Here is a 22,986-nt window from a genome sequence, read left to right as displayed (position 1 = left end):
AAGCGGTTAAATACTCTAGAGAGAGAGAAACATAGCACCACCCCATTCTAAAATGTAAAAAACTAAAACTAAATAGTTTTACATAATGCAGCAACAACCACACACGTAGGACACCCAATTTTAGAGGCAATTTATTCTTCCAAAGCAAATAAACAAGGATGCTGTGTGGTGCCCCGATGTCGTCCTCAAGGCAGGCTTCATCCACTTGTATATAAGTTTTGGGCAATTTTTAGACAATTTTGTTAAGGTACCCCTGAAGAAACCTGCCTGCTCACCCTGGTTAAAAAAGGCTGGGTTAGATGGTGTGCAGTGTGTAACCTCAATGTTAGAGCAGCTGAGAACTTGTTGAAATAAAACCAAAAGTCTTTTTCTGGTTAATGGTAATAGCATGTGTCAAACAAGCTATTTAAACCAGTCAAGAACAGTAACTGAACCTTTTATTATTATAAAACATAAAATGGTCTTTCACACTAAAGGCAATAACATAGATCCTAATAATCTAATATAAAGCTAATGCCAAGGCGCAAAAATAAAAACATGTATGCAGTACATGTCTACAATACATGTACATTTCTCCATGGTTTATTCCTTGAAAGACCCCGCATGGAATACATTCATCTGTTGCTTTCCTATTGTAGGCAGACAAAAAGCAGCATTTCTGTGGACCAAGTGGCTTCAGCCTGCCTAGGTTTTTAAGCCCTTTTCACGCGACTGCTTCGATCAGGTCCTCCTGACAGTTATTCAGGAAGTCCTGATCGGACGGGCAATTCACCCCTCTGAACTGCACGTTTTAGATCTCCCCAGAGTAGCTCAATGATATTGCGGTCAGGAGACTGAGATGGCCACTCCAGAACCTTCACTTTATTCTGCTGTAGCCAATGACAGGTCAACTTGGCCTTGGGTTTTGGATCATTGTCATGTTGGCATGTCAAAGTACGTCCGTCCCATGCGCAGCTTCCTGGCTGAAACGTTCCTCCAGTATTTTTTTGATAACATACTACATTCATCTTGCCATCAATTTTGACCAAATTTCCTGTGCCTTTGTAGCTCACACATCCCAAAACATCAGCGATCCACCTCAGTGTTTCACAGTAGAAATGGTGTACCTTTCATCATAGGCCTTGTTGACTACTCTCCATATGAAGCGTTTATGGCTGTGACCAAAAAGCTCAAATTTTGGTCTCATCACTCCAACTGACTTTGTGCCAGAAGGTTTGAGGCTTGTCTCTGCTGTTTGGCGTATTGTAAGTGGGATACTTTGTGGCCTTTGTGTAGTAATGGCTTTTTTATGGAGACTTGACCATGCAGCCCATCTTTCTTCAAGTGCCTCCTTATTGTGCATCTTGAAACAGCCACACCACATGTTTTCAGAGAGTCCTGTATTTCAAATGAAGTTATATATGGGTTTTTATTTACACACTGAACAATTTTTAGTTGTGACTGAAATTTTAGTTGGTCTACCTGACCATGGTTTGGTTTCAACAGAACCCCTCATTTTCCGCTTCTTGATTGGAGTTTGAACACTGCTGATCAGTATTCTCAATTCCTTGGCTATCTTTTTATATCCCTTTTCTGTTTTATACAGTTCAACTACCTTTTCCTGCAGATCCTTTGGCAATTCTTTGGCTTTCCCCATGACTCACAATCCAGAAAACGTCAGTGCAGCACTGGATGAAAGATGCAAGGGTCGGTCAGGAGTCCAGAAACTCATTGACCTTTTATACACACACACACATACTAATTTAATGCAAACAAATCACAGGTGAGGATGGTTACCTTTAATAGCAATTCAAACCCCTTTGTGTCAACTTATGTGCATGTTATCAGGCCAAAATCACCAGGGTATGTAAACTTTTGATCAGGGTCATTGTGTAGTTTCTGTTGCCATTATGATTTAAAAAGAGTAAACACAGTTGATTGTTAATAAATGGCTTCAGTCAAACTCCAACCATGAGTGAAAGAAAAGTTTGTGCATTATTCATATTCTCAGAAAAATGGCCAAGAAACCATAAATTCCACCAGGGTATGTAAACTTATGAGCACAACTGTATATCATCCTTGCATCAGTCCTTTCATATTCTGTGTTGCGGATTAAAACCTTCTAATTCATGCATTGTAGGTAGGAGGATCGCTAAAGTGTATTTTTAAAGTGATCGCAGTCACAAAAAGAAAGCTGCATTATTGGAGAGAAAGAAAAGACTAAAAGCGGACTTACATTCAGGGGGCATCCTGTTCTTTCTAAAAGCAAGCCGCTCTGCTTTCTTCCTGCACTCTGCCAGGCTGAACAGGACCCCATAGACATACTGGCGCACAGGTCTGTAGAGGATAGCAGCTGGGGGAAGGTCCTTGTTCACTTCATCTTCAATGGTAACTGGAATTTTTATCTCTCCCTAATTAAATCAATACATAACAACAAGATGAAATTGACACCACTAATGAAATATATCCTGTAACAAACTAAGAATATTTATACATTTTATTTGTGCAAACGGATCACCGCAATACAGAACTCGAATTCCAAGCTGGGAGGAACTGGGTGATGGAAAAAAAAAAAAAGGGACAATTGGTAAAACATACATACACACACATATTTATTTATTATGTTAAACTGGTGGCGGGGTATCATCCTATTATGTCTAGAAACTTTAAGATATATCTAAAGTAAAGGAGATGTTATTTTTAGTATTGCATGGTGTGTGGGACAATTAGAAACCTTGAAGGTAAAGTAAATCTTTCTGGTAAAACTATGCAAAAAACATTTAAAAGCAAAACCTAATGTAATGCGGTCAATGTCCCTAGTAAAGAGATTCGCCATATATGCCCTGGTGGCCACTGTTACTGAAAGCAAGGGAAATGTCAAATTTTGAGTCGCCACCAGATAAGGCATAGAGCAGAAATATTCCACTGCAGGCACCGGTTTATCGAAAAAATAAGATTTTTGTAGTTTACGTAAAATATTTTTCTTCCTACACAGGAATGCATAACCTCTTACATTTGGGTTATTCGGCTGCCCCCAGGAGGCAAACAAAAAAACATTAAGCCAGCTCCTACAGAGGGGTGGGACTTGTGACCCTTTAATGACACATACAAAAATACAAATTTTCTTTATTATTAATTTAGACACACAGGAATATATAAGTCTTAAACATTTGGGACATCCAAATGTCCAGCCCAACTGAGGGGTGGGCAACAGCCACTGAGAGAACCAATGAATGGCACTTGTGAGCCATGGCTCTGGACCTTAAGAGTACTCTGACTAACCAGCACAGTACAGAGGTCTGAAAAGCAGCACATTGCAGAGCCCAGTGCCCAAACCTTACATCCAGGCTAACCGTACAACTGTTCAGCCCAACGGGATTTGGTTAGGGCTTCAAAGCTGAATCTGGAGAGCTGCTGTGTAGAATTAAGCTCAAACATTTTTTTTTTCAAAGTCTTGAAATCACTGAAGAAAAAAAAAACTAAAGACTAAAGAAAAAATAAAAAAAATAAAAGGCTAGCTAAGAAATTAACTGCTTGCCGACCAGCCACCGTTGTCATACAGCGGCAGGTCGGCACGATGCTCCTGCGAGCCGTCGTAGCTATACGTCGGCTCGCGGGATCGGGATAGCAGGCGTGCGCACTGCAGGGGTGCCGATGCTCGGGCCGCCAGCCACAAGCGATCGTGAGCATGAGAGGCAGAACAGGGGCACGTGTGTGTGCATGCCTGTTCTGTGAGGAGTGACAGATCGTGAGTTCCTAATAACTAGGAAACACGATCTGTGATTTCCTCTAGGTCAGTCCCCTCCCCCTACAGTTAAACACACACAAGGAACAGAGTTAACCCCTTCATTGCCTTCTAGTGTTAACCCCTTCCCTGCCAGTGACATTTTTACAGTAATCTGTGCGTTATAGCACTGATCGCTTTATAAATGCCAATGGTCCCAAAAATATGTCAAAAGTGTCGACCATAATGTCGGAGTACCGATAAAAATCACAGATCGCTGCCATTACTAGTAAAAAAAAATGCTATAAATCTATCCCCTATTTTGTAGACGCTATAACTTTTGCGCAAACCAATCAATATGCGCTTATTTTGATTTTTTTTCTCAAAAAATATGAAGAAGAATACATAATCGGCCTAAACTGAGAAAAAAAAAAAGGGGGGGGGGGATATTTATTATAGCAAAAAGTACAAAATAGTGTTTTGTTTTTTTCAAAATTTTCACTCTAGTTTATAGCGCAAAAAATAAAAACCGGAGGTGATCAAATACCACCAAAACAAAGCTCTATTTGTGGGGGGGGAAAAAAGGCCCATTTTGTTTGGATATAGCGTCGCACAACTGCGCAATGGTCAGTTAAAGCAATGCAGTGCCGAATCACAAAAAATGGCCTGGTCATTCAGCAGCCAAATCTTCCGGGGCTGAAGCAGAGCTGGGGCAGGGCCTGCCTTTGTGTTGGAGATTGCGTGAACAAGCCCTACATTAACTTTAAGCTACAGCAGAGAAAGATCAGGTCCCCTCTGCACAGACAGGCTGTGCTGTGGGGCATAGTTGTGTACATTTCAGGACTGTATTTACAGAACAAATAATCCTTTGGCAGGTGAAACAGCTATTATACATATTTTATCTGTGTGTTTATCTGCAGTTCAGAATTAAGTGACTGAACAAAAAAGTAAATTTACTACCCTACTGATTGCAGCAGTCCTGTCAAAAACTAAGCTGTCAGTTTTTAGGTTTAAGTAATACCTATACATAAAGTCCCCTTATTAGGGAGTACAAGAAAAATTAGGCACTTGGGTATGTAGAACAATGGTGATACAACATATCACAGTGCACCATTTTGCTTAGGTTCTGAAAAAGGACACAAAATTACCCTTTAACATTTACATGGTTGGTGCAGAGATAAACAAAGTTATTATTCTACAAACTACCTTCTCGCCTGTTGTCCTATTTGCACCAATTGCCCAAAAATTGCGTTTAAAAGACCACTGCGCAAATACCATGTGACATAAAATATTGCACAATCACCATTTTATTCTCTAGGGTCTCTGCTAAAAGATTATGTATAAATGTTTGGGGGTTCTAAGTCATTTTCTAGCACAGATTTTGCTTGTAAGCAACAAATGGCAGAAATGGGCTTGGGCATGAAAGGGTTAAACTTCTATAGAGTTAATGCGACTTGTTTGCGGAATTTGCGTTGTGTTTAACTTGTGTCAAAGGCGAGTTAAAAATGCTCCCCAAATGCCCTATATGCTTTTGACACGGGTTTGACAAACGTTAAAAAAGCACCCCAGATGTCTAGGTTTTTTTTCTTCTCTGTTGTGGACAAGTCCCAACTCCCGGTAAACCCTCCAGTCCACAAACACATTGCAAACTCACTGTAAACACATACCAGTGAGTTTCTGGTGCATTACCAAATACTTGAATAGAAGGAGTCGAGATGCTTTAACTCGTTCAAAACGTTACGTGAAGCTTCATTTTAGAAGCGCAACAATGAGACATGACACAAACTCTTCACGTTTTGATATTGTGAACAGCACTGTGTGCTGTCCATAGTATTAATTGCAGACTGCATTACTAGTCATTTGATAAGAGTTAAAGCACCTCAAACGCCTGCTTTTAATGTGAACAGGGCCTTAATCGCTTCTTTCCACACTAAGCAACAAAATCATAATACTCAAGGTTACCAGAACCATTTGATTTGCGTAATGCAGCAATCAGAAAAGGACAATTGTAATTTTGGAAACAGGTAAAGGCAATAAGCAGGCTAGGACTTACCTTTGTGAGTACATGAAAGATGTAAGGGTACATTAAACCCTTCTTGTGGCGATGTTCAGCTACTCTTAATACTTCAGGTGCTACAGGAGGCAATGGAGGAGTTGTGATGTCCATGTGATTCCTGGTGGGCATGGACAGAAGACATGGAATCTGCAGGCCACCCCCCTGGTTGCCTTTCTTTTCAGTTGCCTTAGGTCCTGACGTGGCAGCTGAGGAGCCCTCAGTCTGTATAAAAAGACAAGATAGATATTGAACAGCCACTCTGGAAACAGTCAGTCCACACAACTTAAACAAAAAATAGTCTTTAGCCAGTGCAAGTTCATAGGTCCTATGAGATCAAAAGTGGAAGAAAAATAGACTCAAATCTGTTGTGAACATGCCCTGGATGGTATATTCTGGGCCCAAATATAGATATTACTATTAAAATTGATTCAGGAAGGCTTGCCTTCATGGCCAGTATATTAATTTTAATAACCTCCATGATATATGTATAGACTCCCGAAAACTACCCTATGGGGTAGAGTGGCAAGACGGAAGTATTTTCTTACAAAGAAACACATCCAAGCCTGGCTACATTTTGTAAAAACACATCTGAAGTCTCCGAAAAGCATGTGGGAAAATGTATTATGGTCTGATGAAACCAAGGTTGAACTTTCTGGACATACCGTATATACTCGAGTATAGGCCGACCCGAGTATAAGCCGAGGCCCCCAATTTACCCCCAAAAAACTGGGAAACCTATTGACTCGTGTATAAGCCGAGGGTGAGATATGCCTGTCCATCCCTGTGTGTGTGTCCATCCATCCATCCATCCCTGTGTGTGTGTGTGTCCATCCATCCATTCATCCCTGTGTGTGTGTGTCCATCCATCCATCCATCCCTGTGTGTGTGTCCGTCCATCCATCCATCCATCCATCCCTGTGTGTGTGTCCATCCGTGTGTGTGTGTGTGTGTGTGTGTGTGTGTGTGGCCTTGTGTGTCCAGCCTACCTGTGTCCCCAGCCTCCGTCCGGTCCCGAGCCTCCGTCCGGTCCCGTCCCGTCCCGAGCCGAGCCTCCGTCCGGTCCGGTCCCGTCCCGTCCCGTCCCGAGACTCCGTCCGGTCCCGTCCCGTCCCGAGCCGAGCCTCCGTCCGGTCCCGTCCCAGGATCACCGCTCTTCGTCGGCGCCCATTTTCCTGTTCAAATGCCGCGCCTCCCTGTCTGTGATAGGTGGAACACAATTTCCCAGCAGTCTGTGTTCCGCCTATCACGGCCATCCTTTCATCCTCGTCCGTAGTACGAGGATGAGCGGATGTCCGTGATAGGCGGAACACAGGCTGCTGGGAAATTCAGTGTTCCGCCTATCACAGGCGAAGGCGGAGCCGGAGGCGCGGCTTTTGAATTAGAATAGAATGGCCGCTGTCTGTCTGCTCGACACGCTGATCGAGCAGGCAGACAGCGATGACTCGAGTATAAGCCGAGGGGGGCACTTTCAGCCTCAAAAAAGAGGCTGAAAATCTCGGCTTATACTCGAGTATATACGGTAATTCCAAAAGATCTGTGTGGTGCAAAAACAACACTACACATCACCAAAAGAACGCCATACCCACAGTGAAGCATGGTGATGGCAGAATCATGCTTTGGGGCTGTTTTTCTTCAGCTGGAACAGGGGCCTTAGTCAAGGTAGAGGAAATTACAGCTCCAAACACCAGTCAATATTGCCACAAAACCTTCAGACTTCTGCTAGAAAGCTGAACATGAAGATGAACTTCATCTTTCAGCATGACAACGACCCAAGACATACATCCAAATCAACAAAGAAATGGCTTTACCAGAAGATTAAGCTTTGGAATGGCCCAGCCAGGGCCCAGACCTGAATTTGAATAAAAATCTGTGTGGGGATGACAGATTTGCAGGGTTTTGCAAAGAAGAGTGGGCAAATATTGGCAAGTCGAGATGTGTCATGCTGATAGACTCACACCCAAAAAGACTGAGTGCCGTAATAAAATAAAAAAAGGTGCTTCAACAAAGTATTAGTTTAAGGGTGTGCACGCTTATGCAACCATATTATTTTATTTTTACTTCCCTCCACATAAAAGATTTCAGCTTGTTTTTCAACCGAGTTGTACAGTTTATAGGTCACATTAAAAAGGTAGAAAAAGTTCAGAAATTATCTGTCATTTTTTACATCACAGAAACCTGACATTTTAACAGGGGTGTAGATTATTTTATATCCACCGTAAAAGAATTGCAAACTTACATTGTAAGTATATAATAATACAGACAATTACAGAAGTTCAGTCACAAACCTGTTTGTTATAAACAGCAGTAGCACCACAATAGTTATCTGTAACTTTCACTGCTCCTTTTTTTAATGCATGATTTTGTGACTCGTCTTCATGCACATGAACCCCTAACCTGTCATTCTGGCAATGAGGTGCAATTGCTTGCACCATATCAAGCAAAGCATTGCTTCCATGTGCAGTAATAGACTTTTCAGGATGTAGACTTTTTTTCAGGAGTGCAGTAATCACTGATTCAGTGGTGCTTCTGTCCCTCAGAACTTGGGCTTGAACAGCCATGTTTCTAACAGCAGCAACTGTAAAGCAAGTTGGTAAACTGGTCTTTGGGACAGAAGATCTGGACAATCATGTAGTGCCCACCAGGAGTCTTAAAAGGTAGGAGTAACACACCGACCTGGGTCAGCCTACAGCTTTGAGGATCACCAGAATTCCCTCCATCTCAAACCTTCAAAGCAGACAAGGATATAGCTTCAGGGAGAAAAGGCATTTAAGCATGCTGTACTGGTCCTATGGAGCCCAGAAAAATGTCCACTGCTTTTGCCAGAGCATCCCTGTACATGCAGGCTGGAATCCATCATCAAGATCTATTCCGAGAGTGGAAGGACTTTCTGAACTCCAGAGCAGGATTCCTGAATTATCAGGTCAGGCACAATCTTGCCCTTGGTGTCAGATGGATGAGTGTGTATAAGAGCTGCACGACTTGTCCCACAACAGAATATTGTGTTGTAGGGGTCTGGAGTGAAACTAAGCAAAGGGAACTGCCTCAAAAGTCACTACCGTAAGCCCCAGAACTCTCATACGGAAGCAAAGAGTTTGGCGAATCAGAGTCTGTGCCTGGAGAGTTTTCAGTCTCTCCTGGGAAAGAAAAACTTTGGCTTGAGCAGTGTTCAGAATTAGATGCAGATATTCCAAGCAATGAGTCAGTTCCAGCACTGGCTTCTGAGGGTTCAGCACCCAGCTGAAACTCTGCAAGGTCTGGGCAGTTTAAAATTATACTGTCTGTCAGAACCTGCACTATCTGTCCCCTCAACAGGAGGCTGTTGAGAATTCCCACAATGGGATGCTCTGGGAGCCCAGCAGCTTGGTGAATACCAGAGGTGCAGAAGAAATACAGAATGGCAAATTGGAAGTGCTGGGGACTTGCAGCAAAGCCAAGGAATCGCTGATGTGCTGAAAATAAACAAAATGCAGTTGCACATCTTTATTCTCACAGAAGCCTGAACGTCTCCCTGAAGGAGAGGCTATGACAAACCTGGTGGATTCCATGTGGAATCTATGGGCCCAAATAAATACATTTAGGGCACTCCTATATGGGGTGAATAGCCCCTTTTGGTTTGGGAACTGTGATCAAGTTGAAGTAAAACACCAGGAACCATTCTACCACAGAGACTACAGGGATTATGCTGCTGGATCCACAGAGGGGACAAGCTTACTTTTTAACAAAGTACTGCTTAAATCAGTACAAAGCTGCCATCTGTTAGCAGGGAACAGCACCTGGGGAAATGTTAGTTTCCATAAAAAGGACAACTGCAAACAGCTAGTGCCTTGGAAAGACCCCTTAGCCCTTGTACACATGGTCGGAGATTCTGACGGAATGTGTCCATTCGGACCGTGTTGTCGGATAATCCGACTGTGTGTGGTCTCCATCGAACTGTTTCCGTCTGAATATCCGACGGGCCAAGTTTTCCAACTTGTCTATAAAATTTTCCGACAACATGCTCCAATCATGTGTAGCCTACTCCGACGGACAAAGTGCCACGCATGCTCAGATCAAATTCCTAGACCAAAGTTATTGGCTACTAGCCTGAACGTAGTCCCGTCGTAATGAAATAACGTCATCACATTATCTACAATCGGATTTTCCGACAACTTTGTCCGACTGTGTGTATGCAACAGTTTCGGACAAAATCCGTCAGACAAAATCCAACAGATTTGGTTGTCAGAATGTCCGACCGTGTGTACAAGGGCTAAAAAGGTACCTAGTCTGGGGGACAGCACTGATAGAAGCTACAGGGCTGAGTTTTAAGGTGGTGTATATGTCAGAAAGTTTCTTAGAAATCTAATATTTAGAAATTAATATTTATCAAATATTAACAAATGAATTAATGGATTGGGTCTTTTTTGAATGATTGACTTTATATCTTCTAGATAAGAAAAACGTGAAATATATAGACACATACACACACACATACATACATACATACATACACACATACATACATACATACACACATACATACATACATAAATTTTTTTTTTTTTTTTGTTATAAACTTCATAAGCATTTCTTTGGAGAGCTCACATATGGTAATGATTAGTTAAGATTATAAGTTCTTTACACAATATTTCTTGATTAGGATATTAATAAGCCTACTCAAAAAAGTGAGTCTTTGGAGAAAGGGTCTTAGCCATGGCTCTGAACTTGGAAAGCACATAACACACAAAGAACACTCAAGTCTGGAAATTGCCAGATTTCAGAGTCCAGGGACTGAAGATAACATTTAGTACTATCCCCACAACGTTCAGTCCAACAGGGATCTGGTACAGCCTTGAAAGCTACTACTGAGGAATCCAATGAGCTGCATATGGAAACCAGCTCAACCGCAATAAAGCAGGGATGTTAGTTAAAGAAAAAAAAAAAAATATGAAAGGATAGCCAAAAAAAAAAAAAAAAAAAAAAAACAAACAAACACATTTACTGAAAAAGGGTGGCCTTCCTTTTTGAGCAAGAGCAAAAAAACTGAAACATGCTGGAAATAGTAGTTACATAGGACTGTCCCACAGACTGTTCCCAACGAGAAAGAATAAAGTCAGTTTAAAGTGGTTTTAAACCCAAAAGCAAACATTATATTGCACCAGTTTTAGATGGGATGGCAGCATTCACTCTCTTTTTTTAAAGCTTTCTTCTATTTTTATATGGTGATCCAGCCAGCCAGTCGGTTTATCAAAAGCACATGCTACTTCAGCAGAATGTATTAGTTTACACGGATGAGAGAAACTATTTACCACTGTCAGGGTGATTAAATGATCAGCGTTTATTTGTATGTAAAACCTTTATCCCAAAAAGGGAAAAACAGTTTGCTGTAATTGATTATAAACCGTGAGCTTGAGTTTGCCTTCAATTTGTTAGTGTATTTAAATCTGCTAGAACATCTAACACTACCTACCCCCCAGGATGACAATAGTATTGTCTGCTGGGCTCATTCATCCAGAGTGGTGTCTCACTAATACAGGAGGTGTGTTTCTGGCCAGATCACCAGGTGAAAACAGAGGGGAAAATAAGTGGTGCAGCCACTACATCTAATCACTGCAATATAATACATTAGGGTTTAATAACACTTTAACTTGCTTTTATACCTTCCACATCAACCAGAGCAGGGCAAAAACTTCCAAGTCAATGTTTGTTTATAGATCTGAACTAATTACCTTTACTTGGTCTGCATTATCCTTCTTATTTGTTTTACCAGATGATTTTGCTTTTTTATCCCATCCAGGCTTATTTCCACTGACGTGACTGAAAAGAAAAAAACAAAAAAAAACAAAAAAACACAGCTATTTATCATCTGAAAGATCGATACGTCACAGTCCTTAACCCCCACCCCCAATGTACCAAGCACACATACCACTTAAACCAGGGAAAGGTCCCAAATTCTGTGAATCTTATAGACCCATTTCCCTTCTGAATTATGATTTAAAAGTTCCCAACTAAGGTCTTGGCTATGAGACTGATAAAACGTTTACCATCTTTGGTTAGTATTGACCAAGCTGGTTTTATCGCAGGTAAATCAACATTAACCTGTGCAGGGTCCTGACACACTTGCAGCTCCCCACAAACAAGTCAGCTTCCCGGGTTCTGGTTATGCTAGATGTAGCAAAAGCATTTGACTCAGTTGATTGCATCTACAGGTCTGCTGTGTTGGAGGTGCTGGGTTTTGGGCCACGTTTCATTTATTAAAACACTTTATAAAGCTCCCTTAGCACAGATTAAATTAGGGGGTGGGTTGTCCGAATAATTTTCCATTGGCACGGAGACCAGGCAAGGTTGCCCATTGTCCCAAGCATTATTTGCTCTAAAGATGGAACCAATTTCCTAAGCCATACGTACCGTATATACTCGAGTATAGGCCGACCACAATATAAGGCACCTAATTTTAGCACAAAAAACTGGGAAACATATTGACTCGAGTATAAGCCCAGGGTGGGAAATGCAGCAGCTACTGGTAAACAATGCCCATCTGCAGCCTCACTGTGCCCATCTGCAGCCTGTATCAGTGCCCATCTGATGGTGGGGCTTTGTTACAGTGGACGGCCAAACAGCTAAGACTGCATGACAGCTGGAGACCATCACTCGAGTATAAGCCAAGTATGAAAAATGTGCTGAAAAAGTCAGCTTATACTCGAGCATATATGGTATCTCCCCGCATATTAAAGGTATACCCGGTTGGTCCTATTGTTGAAAAAGTGGTGTTAAAAACCGACATGACTTTTTTTGAACGACCCAGGCCCTTCCCTTAAGGAGGCTCTGGCCCAGATTTCCTCCTATTCCCCTTGAACAGGCTTAAAGGTCAACTGAGACAAGTCCCTCATTTTACCCATTGATCGAGAGGCGGGGGTATGGCTGACCCAGAATTGTCATTGCAGTGGACTCCTTCTGCCAAATACTTGGGGGTGGGGGTCATCTCCTCTCATACATCAACATATACTACCTTAAATTTGTTGACTCTATTGAATCTGGCGAAGCAACGCTTGTCGGCATGGGTAGGATTAATCTCATTAAAATAAAATTGCTTCCCACTAGACTATATTTACTTTGTCATGCCCCTGTGTGGATTCCCAGATAGTATTTTCGACTCTGCAATGGTTTCGTTTAAATGGGATCCACAGCAGCCCAGGTTTAGGTTGGCATTAATATAGAGACCATGGATGCAGGGTGGGTTGGCATGTCCTGATTTATTTGCATATTATATTGCTGAACCTATATTGCTGCTCTGTTTACTCAGACATACAACTGGTTACTAGCTGATCAGACGAATGCTGCTGTGGTACTAGATAATGGTATTTTTATGGACCTTAAAATCAATTTCTCTGAGTTCATTGACAGACACAGCGCTCCATTATTCAGAACCACAGAGTTATATCACCCCCTACAGGAGTAGGACACTAGGCAGAAAAAAGAAGAAAAAAAAAAAAAAGGCAACTTGGCAGTCCTAGGTGATATACACCCCCTCTGCGCTATAGGCCTTGAGTTTAGTAACAAGCAGTGTCAGAAGCATAAAAACTCCTTAGGAGGGGTGGAAGCTGTGTGTCAATGAACTTACTGATTTTACAGTAAGTCAAAAGTAACTGGTAACCAATTGAGGCTCTGATGCACTTCGGGGGATAAACGCACTGGGAAGTCCAGAGCTTGGACCTTCTTGTTCCAAGTTGACAGGATACTGTTTTGCAGCAGTCTTGATTGAAACAGCGCATAAGGAATGGCCTTGAAAGAAGCCACCATCTTCCCCAATAACTTCATGCAAAGTCGCATTGAAGGATTCTTCTTTGTTCTGACCAATTGAATCAGTTCCTTTATGGAACAACTTACCCCTTCCTGGGGCAAAAACACCTTCTCCTGAGCTGCATCTATGATCAGCCCCAAGTACTGCAATCTCCTTGAAGGTTTTAAGGAGGATTTCTCGAGGTTAATAATCCAACCTAGGCATTCCAGGTAGCCGGCTGCAGTGACCAAACTCTGGTTTAAGTGGGCTACCGACTGATCTATCAAGAGTAGATCGACTGTAGTATCGTTATACCTTGATCCCTTAGCCTGGCTAAAGAAGGAGCCAGGACCTTTGTAAACACTCGAGGTGCAGTAGCTAGACCGAACGGCAGTTACAAACTGAAAATTACGATTTGCTACCTTGAAGCGTAGAAAATTCTGGTGAGCGGGAAAAATCGCCACATGGAGATAAGCATCCTCGATGTCGATTGACGCCAGAAATTCTCCCCCTTGTAGGATGCAGACTACTTATCAGATTGACTCTATGCAAAAAGAACGGATATTCAAAAACTGGTTTAGATCTTTGAGATCTCAAATGGGTCTGACATCCCCGTTTGGTTTTGGAACCGTGAAAAGGTTTGAATAAAACCCTAATCCTTGCTCTTCCAAGGGGGACCACCAATATCACTCTTTGAGACAAGAGATGATCCAAAGCTAGAAAGACTTCTTTTTCACTAGATCTCTGGGAACGCTCGACCTGAGAAAATGAGGAGACAGGAACTCTCAAAACTATAGTTTGTAACAGAGATATTGAGGCAGCCACCCATGAGTCTTGACATTGTTCCTGCCAGACCCTTGAAAACTGTCAAAACTTTCCCCCGACTCCAGCAAGCAGGGGTGCCCCTTCATAAGGAGGCTTTAGTATTTTGTTTTGTGGGTTTCCTCCCCCAGGTCCTCTTTTTGACCCTGGGACTGACCCTGAGGTTTACCTCTTGCACTTGACGGAGAAGGCCGTCGTGACTGCCTGGTGGCTGATGTCCCTGGCACTAGAGAAGAAGCACACCTAAAAGAAAAATGCTTAAACTTCTTCTTAACCGGAAAAGGGGAATTTTTCCCATTAGAAATTCCTTGGCTATACAAGGACGATTAGATTGTCTCCAAATAACCAACCGTTCACCATGAAATGGGAAACTGGCCAAGAGCTTTGCATGGAGCTTCGGCTGACCACTTTTTCAACCATAGGATTCTACGCACATGTACCAGCCCTAGCATGAGCCGTGAGGCCTGGAGAATAGAATCTTTCATAGTGTCTACTGTAAAACACAACGCTTCTGATATCCCAGCCAAATCATGGGCCTGCTTATTAGGAATAACCTTGAGTAGCTCCATAAACTGGTCCTTTAAGGACTGAGAAACACTGGTCGCTGTCAGCACGGGCTGAACCTGTGAGCAAAATAGTTTTTTTTGAAAAAGGAATTCCAACTTCTTATCTGTTGGACCCTTTGGCATATGAGCATTGTCTACTGGACAAGTCAGGTTTTTGTTTACAGAGGACATAGCAATGTCAATTGCCATAATTACCCATTTTCTAATAAAACTCTTCCTCCATAGGATAAAGTATTTAAAGCTTTTCGGAGGAATAAAATTTTATCTTGGTGCTCCCACTCAGAATACATATGTTATTTTAAAAACGTGGAGCGGACCAATTCAGCGAGAGAGATTGTACCTTTGTAATTTCTCCCCCCTTGTTCTTCAGCACGAGGGACCTGAGCAAATGGACAAGGACTGGTTATGCTTGGTCCCACTCTGGGATGCAATTAAGCATCAATTTTCTGGGCCAAACTAAAATGGGTGAAGAAAAAAACCTCCTTAGTAATATACACAGAGGCTGCAATGTTAAGAGCAGCTGCAACACTTGCCCCTCCTGAAGGCTCACTCTGACCCGCCGTATTACTCTCAGGGGAGGATGCCATCTTTACTGAGATGGTTCTAGGCTTCCGTGTGACTATAGAAGTCTTTCTAGGGCCCCTTTTGTGGTGTTTTTACCCTCTCCCCCTTCTGACGATAGCATAATGCCCAAAGCAGAGGTACTAGCAGAAGGAATGCATTCACTTGCTTGAGCAATAGTCCAGATCCGTTGCTGCTATTAATGCCCAGCCTGATGCAGCAGTAAATGTGTCAAAAGGAATGCCTGTGTCACCAAACCTTTATTATGCTGCCACCTTTCCTCTCGTGTCCCTCCGCAGCCTGCAACAGCAAAAATTTTGCTTTTTAAAACACTCCTTCCCACGCTGGCCGTTGGAGGACGCCCCCCGTTGCCTACGGCCCTTAACCCCCCCCCTTTTTTTTTAAAAGAGCTCTTTCCCACGCGAGCACAGGCTCTGATCCTATGGGATCCACAGGGAGGGAAGAAGGAATGGCGAGGGGGGGTCGTATGGAAACCACCGAGCGGCGTGCCGTTTGTGCCTTTTTTTACATTTATATTTTCAATTTCTTGTATCGCTCTTTCCCCGAGGGGAAGAAAAAACTGCTCGGGGGGGGGGGGGGGGCGTCTGTTGGGGAGAGGGAACCCCCCCCCTCCCCCCAGACTTACCGGAGGGGTCTTGACGCTGGCCAGAGGAAGAGAAACCTGCTGCTTCCTGGACACAACGTTGGCTCTCTGAGAAGCATGAGATGTTAAGTGCTCAATACCGCCCCAGTGGTGACATATAGGCATGACAACACTTACTAAATTTAAAGGAGACATTCATAAGAGAATTTTAAAAATGTCTTAGAAAACGCCACCTACCTAACCCACCGCAGGGTTTTCTGTGGTAAACAGACCCAATCTTCACCCTTCACGGTGGGTTCCGTTAAACTCCGAGCAGAGAACGGCTCTGCACTTGTTATATCAATCGGACATGCCGGATTAAAATCGTGAGGAAGGTTCCATTGAGATCACAATGTTTTTAAGGATTATTTGTGCGACTCTACTATACTTTAAAGTGTATTTCCACTTTTGCAGTCAAACACCTACTTTAGATTTGTTACATGTTCCCATTCACATTTCAGAACTTAAAAAAATATATATTAGATTGCTACTTACATTTGAAGTAATGGTAAAGGTAAAAGTTTTTTTCTCTTATTCTCTGCATTAAGGTAAAAACCCTTTTAATAGTAGCACAGCCCTCAGCCCCCCAATTACTCACTCGAACCCCATCTGGATCCAGCATGTCTGCAGCAGCTCTTCTCTCGGATTCATGCTCTGAGAGTCTTGGCTGAGAGCAGCAGGAGCCAGTGGCTCCTACTGCTGTTACTCAAAACCTGTCAGAGTGTATTAACATTTAAACACTTTCAATTCTGGAATTCTGCTTTTCTGTTAAAGTGGTAGTTAACGCTCATTTTATTTTTACCTATGGGCAAGCTTCTAATAAAGCTTTCCTGTTGGTAAAATTAATATTTCCTAAACGTGCACCATTTAGGAGCAGCATCCAGTGCCATTCTTTGAATGCTACGTGCTGCAGGAGTGAAGTCATTGCGTCTCGGCTATTCAAGCCGATCTTTTTATTCGACAAAAAACTGATTACAGAAAACTCACTTGCTGGCTCCTGCATTGCCATCGTCGTTGTCAGAAGATGAGGAAGCAGAAGATGTTGGGAAGTAGGTGGAATCTACATGGTTGGGGCTCCCGCTCTGTGCCGGGTTGATTGGAGAAGAACGCTCGTACAGTGGGGTGTGTTTGCCTTCATGAGGAATGTTACTGTAGTTATTCTGTTCAGAAACGCTCTTATTTGTAGGACTGACAGTGGCAGTAGATTCTGAGAGGTTGTATGGATATGGACCTTTACCGATAGCACCACTATGGCCAGACAAGTGAGGAGCCTGTAGGAGTACAGAGAAGATGCTTGCATTAAAAAAATGTATATGTGTATGTATATGTATATGTATATGTATATGTATATGTGTATGTATGTATGTATATGTGTATGTATGTGTGTATGTATGTATATGTGTATGTATGTATGTATGTATATGTGTATGTATGTGTGTATGTATATGTGTATGTATGTATGTATGTATGTATGTATGTATGTATGTATGTATGTATGTATGTATGTATGTATGTATATATATATATATATATATATATATATAAAACTGTCAGTGGGTTTTTAAACAGTAAAAAAAAAATAACAAAAAAATTAAAAAAGCTGGGACAAGATCAGGTACCAACCAGTACAGTGGAAAAAACACTGTCAAAAAGGTGGTTATGGGAGTGAAAACAGGATCCAGTGGTACAGCAGAAACGGCTTTAAAAAAGGCTAAAAAAAATTTGTCTGCAGCAGTTCTAAAATAAACCACACCAGCAGTGCAGTATTGTGGGCATCTGATTAACTAGTGTTCACATAATGACCCAGCAAAAAGGGATAAAACAGACATAATACTTACCATAGGCTTTGATTGTACAGAAGGCAGAGGAGGCATCTGAGATGGGTTGCCCTGCATCATACAGTGAGCTCTGTTTTGATTTGGTCTGCCTGCTCATAAGAAGAAATACTCCATTAATGCATAAAAATGATAATCAAGCACACAGATAGCAAATATTAGTGGCATATTATAGTGCAATGCAAAAGAAAACTTAACGCACATAAAAGTGGATAGAATAATCATGGAGTATAACACATTTCTCAATCAATAGGTTGGACAATGTATGTACTTTAGGGGAAAGAAAAAGTATAAATCTATGTAAAAAGTACTGCTGGAGAGGATAAAAAGTAATAGAGGCTGAAATACTTACCTTTTCAGTGTGCAGGTCCAGGCACCTTGCCATGCGATCTCTGCTGCATGGGAAGGTCCACATTCAGAATGCCCCCCCACCCTCCCATTACCATCAGCAGAGATCACGTAACCCACTACCTTGGCCTTTAGAAGTATAATCAGCACAGAAAGGAGCCTGAAGCAGCATGTTCTCCAGATATGTACAACCCTTTATCAATCCATCAGAGCAAAGCTCAACGCAGCTTTTATGTTAAAGTGGAAGTAAACTCCCCTATCATTTTCAGCCAAGAAAGCTGCCATCTTTGCCTCGGTTTAATCTTCAACTGCTATGGTGCCGCACATGTGATTCGTTAGGACACCAGCCATTGGATGGTTTGATAGTTTGGCTGAGAGCACAGCCAATGTGCAGTTAGCATTCCCGGCATGCCTTTTTTTTTTTTTAACTGTTTAAATCCATGGGTTTACTTCCACTTTAAGTCTGCCTTAAACTGATAAATGGAATTACCTTAATTTGTTCCTAGAAAGATTCCACTGGTTTCTTGATAGCACAAACTGACTTTAATACCTGTACACATATATGCTGACAGAAGGAAAGCGCAAAGTGATAACTCATGATGATATTCCTGCCCTATTGTCTAATCTGTAGGCTGGGGATGTTTTATTACTCAAACTGGGCTTTCAAGCAAGAGTGCCTAGATCACAAGACTGGCTACGAGATTTACAAAAAATTTTGACAGGTAATAAAAGAGTTCCAAGATGTGTAGTTTAGCTGAGTATTTAGCTGCTTCCCTTAAGTTCAGTGTTCCCTTCTATGTTAGCAGCTAAGGACTAGATGCTTCATTTTAGAATTTAAGAGCCAGTAAATATAATCTAATAGCTGCATTGAAAGCCAATGACATAATTATATTAAAGTGTATGTATAAGAAGCCCGAACCTCCTACGGTTTCTTATTGGAAAGGTTTGATTAATAATGCTTTGCCGTTATACAAAGCCACCTATCTTAGCAGAGGGTGCCCTAACAAATTTGAGAGGGTGTGGCGGTGCTGGCTTGATGCCGCAGATACTGTGAATTAATCGCTAGGCGTGGGGTTTTCTCCTTAAGGTTGGGGTGAGGGGCGGGGCAGAGAGGTGCTTTCCTTTGGATTGGTTATATCCCCATTTCAAGTAGTTTGTTACTCAGATACAGTACAGGCCATGTGTTTCTTTATGAGTGGTACTGTCGGTGTTTATAGACTGAACTAGGAGGCAGAATGGAGGGCTGCACAGAAGGGAGCTTGGTTGGGTGGGGGGAGGGTGGAAGGGAGGGGGGGGGGGGTTAGGGGAGGTTGTTGGGACCGTTGGGTATGTTTATCTGTTGTTAATGTATTGAAAACTTTCAATAAAAACAAATTAAAAAAAAAAAAAAAAAGTGTATGTATAAGCCAGGGGTCTTCAAACTATGGCCCTCCAGTTCAGGAACTACAATTCCCATCACGCCTAGTCATGTCTGTGAATGTCAGAGTTTTACAATGCCTCATGGGACGTGGAGTTCTGCAGCAGCTGGAGGGCCGTAGTTTGAAGATCCCTGGTATAAGCCAACAAAAATTAGTTTTTAAATAGTAAAACACCACTTACATCAGCTTACTTTTTGTAGTCTCTGCCACATGAGATTTCTCTTCACTTTGTGTCCCAGAGTCTCAACAAGAGGTAGGAAGAAATCTCTCCAAAAGGAAGAGACTTTCTCCTCTTAGACCATTGTCACCAAAGCAGATGCCTCCAAAAGGAAGATTTTCTTTCCCTAACCGTCTTTGGATATCTAATCACTTTCTGGCCCACTAATGGAGGTCACCAGGACAGAACAAATGAGTTTTTGTATTTGAAGTGGTCTTACATACAAATTACATCATTACCCTTAACAATGGTACACAAGGGCCAAATATCACCAGGTTTAACGGAAACTGGCTAACTTTCGGCCTGTGTGTACAGTAGCCTGTACAGGCCAGTCTAACAACGGCTTCTATTGGACAGGCCTGCTGGAAAATCAGCATCAAATCAGCACTTGCAGCCAATGTGCTGTGAGCAGCGTGTTCTGGCGGGGGGTCCACCTGTCAGAACACAATTTTTCAGCCCGATGGGTTGAACAGGGGAAAGAAAAAAAAAACACTCCCCGTTTGTACCTAGCATAAGTTAACTTTGCATCAGCTTCTTTTAGACTAGGTTTACACTGCTGGGTCTGACTGTGATCTGATTTACAGTGCATCTTGGATGCAACTTTGATAAGATCTGCAGATTCTATAGTACCAAAGTAGTAAAGGAACCTTTTTCAATATCTCTCTGTGCTGAGTGGCTCTGATGTGAACAGGCACCATTGAGTTTTTTCCCCACTTTCATACAATTCTGTGTAACTCAAGTTGCATCAGAATTTGCACCAGTGTGAAGGACTCAATCCCTGAAATGCCAGCACTGGTTGGGAGATGGACTAGCAACACTTTGAAGTAAATGAGGGCACTACTACATTGTGCAGTGCTTTCAGACAATATCTAAAACAAGATTACTGGAGGGGATCCTTCACTGTCCAATCACAAGCTTCAGCAGCATTGTTTTACTGCACTGCATTCTGCAGAGAGCTCCAGGGCCTTGCTTGTGCTTTCCTACCTTTTTTGGACCATAAAACAGCATTTTTCACTCCTGTAATTAGCCGTTTACCTGGAGTTAATGGAGTTAAAGTGGTTGTAAACCCTTACAGACCACTTTGACCTACAGGTAAGCCTAGATAAAGGCTTACCTGTAGGTCCATGAAATATATTTAGAAGATATTTGCAAAAAAGACAGGCACCACTGTCTACGGCATATGCGCCGTAGACAGTGGCGCACAGGCGCACTGAGCATGCCGCTGCTAATGGCAATATATGCCGTTAGTGGCTGCTCCCGTGCGCATGCGTGGGAGTGACGTCATCGCTGCTCCGGCCATCAGGGTTTACTTCCTCTTTAAGCTCTCGGAAAACAAATATAGTATTCCCGCAAGTAACTTATACCCATTATTTCATTACGCTTGGCTGTAGGAGAATGATATACAGCTTTAATTTAAGAAAATAACAGAATGAATTAAAGTGAGCAATACTGATTGGACATGGAAGGTGCAATTGCTGATGTCCACTTCTAAAAATACTGACTGCAATGCTTCAATAGTCAATACCTGAAACAAGTACAACAATACGGAGATCAGACTTGCACATCCACATGCCTGTTCTGGGTCACTGACTAAAACTCAGGAAGCCACATGAAGCCAGGCACCTAGCATTCAAAATAAGTCAGCTATGGTTGTAATAGCAAATCCCTCAGTAAGGAATTGTGTTCTTCCACTGTTCTGAATAGGAGCCAAGGTAGTTATCAGCACAGATCCTGCTCTTAGTGTTAGCTGACTGTTCAGTGCTCTTCTATGAAATATTTGCAATTGCCGTCTCAGTGACAAAGGTTGCAGGTTTTTCAGCATGAAGCACTGAACAATAACTCCTTTCTCACATGATCTCTGAACTGTCACAAAGATCTGACAGTTACAAAGGAGTCAATAATGAAAATGCAAAAGGTAAGAAGCGTGAGCCACAGGGACCAGATCTTAAGCAATGAATAACATTTATGAATGCATTTTGAAGCAAGTACATTTAGACATTGGACTAACCCAGATATGGAGCTGGTGGGTATGGCAGGGGCTTGTTGGTGGCTCTGTAGTAAGCGACAGCTCTCTTGAAGCGGGAAACTTTGTCATCTGTTCTGGACTGAAGAACAAATCATTTATATTTTTTATAAGGTGAACAGGTTTCGATGATTACTATGCTACAGCACTTAGAGCTCTTCCTTTTCATTCTATTTCCACATATATTCCAATAACTTTCATGTTTTGCAGCCTAAAGGCCCCCTTCACACTTGTGCACTTGTCCTGGGACTGCAAAGTCGCTTGTCGTACCCCATGATTTCCCATTAGTAACGTTCATATCTGTGCAACTTCAAGCACTACTTTTGTCAGACTTTTATGCGATTTGAGGTCCATAGACCTCAAAAATACACAGGCGTTGCTTCACTTCACATCGAAGTCACAGAAAAGTTGTGCGACTTTCAGGTTGTACAAGTGTGAAAGGGGCCTAATGCCAACACTTAACATTCAAGTCCTCCCAATAATTTCCCATAGTCATGCTTCCCTCTCCTACAACATCAACTAACCACATTAACTACACACACTAACCCGGCCTAGATGTCTTATAAGACGTCTATATCTTGAATATTTGCCTCCCTTCATGACCAGGCCATTTTTTGCTTGTTGGCACTGCATTACTTTTAGTGACAATTGTGTGGGCATGCAACCCTGTGCAAAAATGAAATTTATATAATTTTTTTTTCTCACACAAATGAGGCTTTCCTTTGGTGGTATTTGATCACCTCTGGGTATTTATTTTGTATTATTAAAAAGGAAAAAGACAGAAAATTTTGAGGTAAAAAAATAAAATATATTTTTTACTTTCTGCTATAAAACATATCCACTAAATTTAAAAAACAAAAAAATTAAATAAAATATCAAAATTTCTTTATAAATTTAGCCCAATATGTATTCTGCTACATATTTTTGGTAAAAAAAAATCTCAGGGAGACAAAAACCAGCACATCCCTGCTGACAGGACAGAGCTCTATATTGTTTACATTCACAAAACTCTGCCCTGGCATCCTCTTCACCTATCAG

General features: G+C 42.0%; 1 protein-coding gene across 1 annotated transcript in view; it reads right to left on the bottom strand.

The window, feature by feature from the left end:
• The window catches only part of FAM120A (family with sequence similarity 120 member A), a 119,601-nt gene that overhangs the window by 30,109 nt on the left and 66,506 nt on the right, over positions 1-22,986 (bottom strand). Inside the window, exons 5-10 of the mRNA XM_077452097.1 lie at positions 21,934-22,030; positions 17,946-18,034; positions 17,095-17,378; positions 11,465-11,552; positions 5,757-5,981; positions 2,216-2,390 (exon numbers count right to left, since the gene is read on the bottom strand). Coding sequence (XP_077308223.1) covers positions 2,216-2,390; positions 5,757-5,981; positions 11,465-11,552; positions 17,095-17,378; positions 17,946-18,034; positions 21,934-22,030 — 958 coding nt within the window. The remainder of the gene's footprint in view (positions 1-2,215; positions 2,391-5,756; positions 5,982-11,464; positions 11,553-17,094; positions 17,379-17,945; positions 18,035-21,933; positions 22,031-22,986) is intronic.

Source organism: Lithobates pipiens, unplaced genomic scaffold, assembly GCF_037356315.1.
Source record: "Lithobates pipiens isolate NorthernLeopardFrog02 unplaced genomic scaffold, aLitPip1_a1.2 Scaffold_23, whole genome shotgun sequence".
Classification (NCBI taxonomy): domain Eukaryota; kingdom Metazoa; phylum Chordata; class Amphibia; order Anura; family Ranidae; genus Lithobates; species Lithobates pipiens.
This window is presented reverse-complemented; position numbering and strand designations above follow the sequence as displayed.